General features: G+C 55.6%; 1 protein-coding gene across 1 annotated transcript; it reads left to right on the forward strand.

The window, feature by feature from the left end:
- The first annotated feature begins 35 nt into the window (after positions 1 to 35).
- NPPC (natriuretic peptide C) lies at positions 36 to 4,811 on the forward strand. The gene is made up of 3 exons (XM_008591608.1): positions 36 to 266; positions 717 to 1,033; positions 4,321 to 4,811. The coding sequence occupies exons 1-2, from the start codon at positions 177 to 179 to the stop codon at positions 1,011 to 1,013; spliced, it is 387 nt and encodes a 128-aa protein (XP_008589830.1). The 5' UTR covers positions 36 to 176; the 3' UTR covers positions 1,014 to 1,033; positions 4,321 to 4,811.
- The last annotated feature ends 658 nt before the right edge of the window (positions 4,812 to 5,469 follow it).

The raw sequence follows: 5,469 nt of genomic DNA on the forward strand, positions 1-5,469 counted from the left end.
TATAAAGGCGCAAGCGGAGCCGCGGGCTCAGAGCGCACCCAGCCGGCGCCGCGCAGCACTGGGACCCGCGCTCGCCCGGCAGCCCGGCCAGCCCGCTCCGCACCCGCTGCCCGTCTGCCCGGTGCCCCGCGCGCCCTCGCTGCCGCCGGTCTGCGCCCTTCGACCCCGCCGGCACCATGCACCTCTCCCGGCTGCTGGCCTGCGCCCTGCTGCTCACGCTACTCTCGCTCCGGCCCTCCGAAGCCAAGCCCGGGGCGCCGCCGAAGGTAGGTGCTGTCGCGGGGACGCCGGCCCTTTGAGGGGCGTGAGAGGCTGGGGGCCTGGGAGCAGGCGGCGCGCAGGAGGGAGCAAAGAGCACGGGAGGGCGGCCCCCACCCCCGAGACCCGCGCGGGTGCGAGCCGGGGAGCCCTTGAAGCCCGGACCTATTCCCCTGGCCTCGGGAGAACGTCGACACATGCGCAGCCCCCCTGCCCCAGACCGGCCCGCCGGCAAGTGGCGAAGGAGGGGAGGGCAGGGGCTTCCCCAGGGAGCGGACGACGGCGGCGGCGCGGCAGGTGGATGCGGGGCCGGGCGGTCCGGCATCGGTGGGGGCGCGCAGGGCTCGGAAAGGACACCCCGCTAGGCGTGAGCGTCGGGCTGGAGCTTCAGGGGCCCTGCCAAGTCCCCTGCGCTGCAACCGAGCGTCCCTTCAGCTGCCCATGCGTTTCTCGGACAGGTCCCGCGAACCCCGCCGGGGGAGGAGCTGGCCGAGCCCCAGGCTGGGGGCAGCGGTCAGAAGAAGGGCGACAAGGCTCCCGGGGGCGGTGGCGCTAATGTCAAGGGCGACCGGTCGCGGCTGCTCCGGGACCTGCGCGTGGACACCAAGTCTCGGGCGGCGTGGGCCCGCCTTCTGCACGAGCACCCCAACGCGCGCAAATACAAAGGGGGTAATAAGAACAAGAAGGGCTTGTCCAAGGGCTGCTTCGGCCTCAAGCTGGACCGGATCGGCTCCATGAGCGGCCTGGGGTGCTAGTGCGGCGACCCCTGGCGGCGGTGAGTACCACCCACCCTGGCCGCGGGCGCGCCCGCAGGCCGCTTGCCCGCTGATCCCCGGGCTCTGGGACCCTTCCGCCTCCCAGCCAGCCTTTGGAGGGGAGCCAGGCGACCCCTGCGTGGGATCGAGTGTACGCTGGGCATTTGCCCGTCGCCGGCATTTATCCTCCCATTTTACAGATGGAGAAAGTAAAGGATAAAGTGGTCAGGGAACTTTGGCTGGGTCAGAAATGGCTCAGCCGGGATGAACCCACCCGGCTTCCTCTGGAGAAGCAGAAGCAGGCTTGGTGGGGTCCCACCCACCCCCGGGCCATAGGCGAACTAGCAGCATTGACCTCAGCTGGACAATGGAGGTGGGCGGTAATGAATGGGAGACCAAGGGTCCGTGGGAGCAGAGGAGGAAAGGCGCACCCACAAGCCCGGGGTAAGTTTATCTGCCAGCCACTGTGTGCGGTGCAGCCAAGTGGTAACGACAGCCTCCTGGCCCTGAAGTGGGACAGACCTGGAGAAATACCTGCCCCCTCCCAGTAGAGAGACTAGCCCTCAGTTGGCATCAGCAGGAAGCTCTCCCGCCTGGGGCACTCTGATTCTTGCTCCTTCTCTACACCTGGGCTGTAGGCAAACTGGTCTGTCCAGGGTCCTGATGCTGCAGCCCTGTGGCTCCAGGGGCGACTCTCGGTGTTTGCAGCACTATTTCAGGGCAGGGAAAGGAAGAGATTAAAATAAATCTTATTTTTTTGCTCCGACCTTGAACTTTACATGTAGCAAACTGGGTTCCTTACCAACCCTGTCCCCCACACTCACCGTGCTCTGGGCTCCCTTTTTCTGGCGTGGCCTCCTCTCTCTCCACCAGGGCTGGAAACCTGTGCCCCGCCCGTCAGCCCCTGCCAGGTGCCGCATGGTGGCAATTTACTGCTGCAAAGATCCTCACTGCTATTCTCCCCTCCTCACCATTCCGGCTGCCCACCGTGGAGTCACAACATCCCAGTCTCTGACACTGGCATTCCCGTGCGTTAGGATCGGTTCCTGCTGCTTCCTAGCCTTCCCTCCAGCCCAGCTGCAGCTGTTGCTGGTCCCACACCCTGTCCCACCTCAGGCCATGGGGAGGCTACTCTCTCCACCCAAAAAGCCTTGTCAGTGTCCAAGGTCTTCCCCCAGCAGGAAACAAGAGCACCCCCCCCCCAACACATTGCCTCAGCCCTTTTTACAGCACAGAACACTTTTTCACCCAAGGTACAGTTGTGTGTGAACCTATTCACCTCCCCATATTAACTCATGAGCAACTTAAAGGCCAGATGCTGTCCTAAGGTGATATGGGATCCACAGCGCCCTCCGTGGGGCTCTGAGAAATATTTGTCAGTGACCAGAGAAGCCTGCACACCGCAGCTCACAGGCTCTCCCACCTGCCCTAGGTTTTACCTGGCCCCCTTCCTCTCTCTGCAGCCAGGTGTGTGCTTTTCCCCAATTCTGCAGAGGCTTCGTTTGTCTGTGAGCTTGACTCTCCCCTGCAGGGAGAGAAATCATTCTGAGCCTTGGGGGCCAGCCTTTGGTAACTCCCATTGTAATGTCTTTGCTCTCTTTTCTCCTGTCTAAACAACAAAGAGATGGGAGTCGAGGCCTCAAATTTTCAGTTTGTGATTTAAGTACCAAGCTCAAACTTTAGAATCTAAACAAATGTTAGTTAGCTTTCTATGGGTTAGTGCCCGGAATGCACGTCCCCATAGGTGCCTTGTTTGGGGCATGGTCTGGGTACCAGGTGGGGCCAGATGGGTGGTACAAAATGCTGCGTTGGAGGAATCCAGATGGCTGAGACTCCACCCCTTTGACCAGGGGAGCTCATCCTGCTCCTGGAGGTTCTCGTAGCATCAATGGACACCCACCTCCAATATCCTTAGTCTTCTTAAGCCCACCCTCGCCACCCCCCATCCAATGAGAGAGTGGAACACCCCTCCTGTTCCTGCAGTCTCCTGGTGGAGATGCCCAGGATATGTCACTATCTGGGCTTAAAAGAGAAAGACAGCTTAGACTTTTCACATTACTGAAAACTATTCTGAGGTTGCGACCCTTTCTTCAATCAGGGATTGACTTCAGCTGTAAGCACTGCCGTAATGACTGTCGCTGATGGTTATAGGTCTCCATTACAAAATGCTAATAACAGAGAAGGGGTATGGCCGATACCTGAATGAACACTCTGCCCCTGGGCTCCAGGAACATCACAGACATCTGTCATCTGTTTAAACACAGGGAACAGCTGGAACAGGGAGTTGGGGGAGAATTCACCAAGTCGTTCAGGCCCGGGGTCCCTCTGTGCGTGCTCTCGGAGGGACACCTTCCTCGGGCCCTGGAGCACCCACAGTCTCATTAGCAGGGACTGAGTCAGCCCTCAACAAATTGCTGACAACTCTCAACACACCAAACCCAGCGTGACTGTTCATTTCCCCAGGGCTGGTGTGAGATGGGCCCTGGAGCACTCACAGTCTCATTAGCAGGGACTGAGTCAGCCCTCAACAAATTACTGACAACTCTCAACACACCAAACCCAGCGTGACTGTTCATTTCCCCAGGGCTGGTGTGAGACACCATTTCCTCTGCTTCTGAAGGGGACCGTGGACCCAGACACCCACCCCCGCCATCCCCAGCGAGGGAGGGAAGTGCTGTTTACTGAGTGGCAATGGTGACCCAGACACTGCTGATGCCCAATATGTGGCCCCTGTTGAATCTTAAAGCTAGCTCTGGGAGGTGGCTATTATCTCATTTTATGGGTGAGGAAAGCGATACTCAAAGCTGCCCAGGGCCATCCGGGGAGGCCGCATCAGAGCTGGGATTTGAGCCCAGAATCCCTGACTCCTCAGATGTTTCTCTTCTCTTTCCCTCCATGGTCACCCAGACACACAAAGCAGAGGCAAGCACCCAAATGAGGGTCTGTGTTGTAGCAAAAAAGGGATGGGGGGACTTTCCATTCTCTCCCTCTCTGTGCAGCCCCAAGTGCAAAGGACAGTCAAGAGCTGTAGTTAGACTGAGGGGAAGGAGCAGGGCTGGCAGGCATGCTGGTTCCACCTGTGCTGGTGCAGCAAGTGCCAGGGCACAGCAGAAGACGAAGGCCTGGGAAGAGGGAGTGGCCGGCCCCTTCCCTTCTACAGGAAGGCCTTGTCACACCAGCAGAGCAAAGGAACATTGCCTCATGCTGCTGTGGGAAAAGGGAGGAAGGTTCTAGAACTGCCCTGCAGGCTGGACTTTCTCAGCTAAGGGGCCAGAACTGAGTGTCCTGTGTCCACTGTGTGTTTCAGGATTGGGAACTTGCTCCACCGTGCTGAGGTCATCGTTGGTCACCAGCCTCCAGCATCTGGAAACACCTCCAACGCAATGTGGCTTTTACATTTCTTTTTTTTTCCCTGGTACTGGGAATACACAACACCAGCTGTTTTATTATTATTTGGGGAGGGGAATATGATTTTATTGTTTGGGTTTTTTTTTTTTTGTAAACGAAAAATAAAAAGTTATATATTATATATATATTATATACATGAAACACACACACCTACACCGACTTGATGACAAGGGACAGTTTTTAAGAGACTGACAAAACCAGCTGTAAGACATTGCTGTTTGTAAATTCATGTCATGCATAAATGTATTTATGTTGTAAAGCTATTTATATTGTTTATAAAGAGATATTTATAAAAATTTTATTTATGTAACTAAATGAAAGGAGTCAATCATTGTAATGTTTTTGTCCTAACTAGTTGAAAAATGTAAAAAAAAAAAGTCATTCCATGAACATCTTGAAAACTGTCTTTATTTCCTTTTGCATTTATTTTTTAGGCAATAGCCTGAGGCAGAGGGAGAATGTGAAGACAAGGCATTTGCTTCCAAATAGATCTCACAGCCAGGTTCCCAATTCTGGATGTATTTGTATCAGAATCCCCCGGGGAGCTTGGTAAAAATACATATTCCTGTCCCCCTGCCCCCTCCCACCATACACCCCCCCACACACACATCTACTGAATCTTAGTCTCCAAGGATAGGATTGGTCACAAGGATTTTGTCCCAAGTGCTTTTGACTAGCTCTGCCAGGTCAGGAAGCTCTGCTCAAGCCCCTGACAGCTGGAAAGTCAGATGTCGTGAATTAAATTAAAATTGAATTCAGCTGACTTAGGGTTCTCTGACTTCTACTCCACCTTCTCTCTGTTATTAGGGGAAGAAGTAGCTGAAAGCTTGCCCTGTCTCTGTCTCAGGGAGATTTAGAAGGTTTCGGTACATCTTGCAGTATTGGTCAGGTCCCCTCACGAGTCTCAGCAACTGGTTTCTAGAGCTGCTCACAAAGCGTAGTGCAGGCAGTTTCCACCTCATATGAAAGCCGCGCTCAGCGAGGGCCTGAGGCCCAGGACCTCAGGGAGAAGCCATCACCACATTTCATATTTGTACAGTGTGGTGTG

Source organism: Galeopterus variegatus, unplaced genomic scaffold (assembly GCF_000696425.1).
Source record: "Galeopterus variegatus unplaced genomic scaffold, G_variegatus-3.0.2 Scaffold7079, whole genome shotgun sequence".
Classification (NCBI taxonomy): Eukaryota; Metazoa; Chordata; class Mammalia; order Dermoptera; family Cynocephalidae; genus Galeopterus; species Galeopterus variegatus.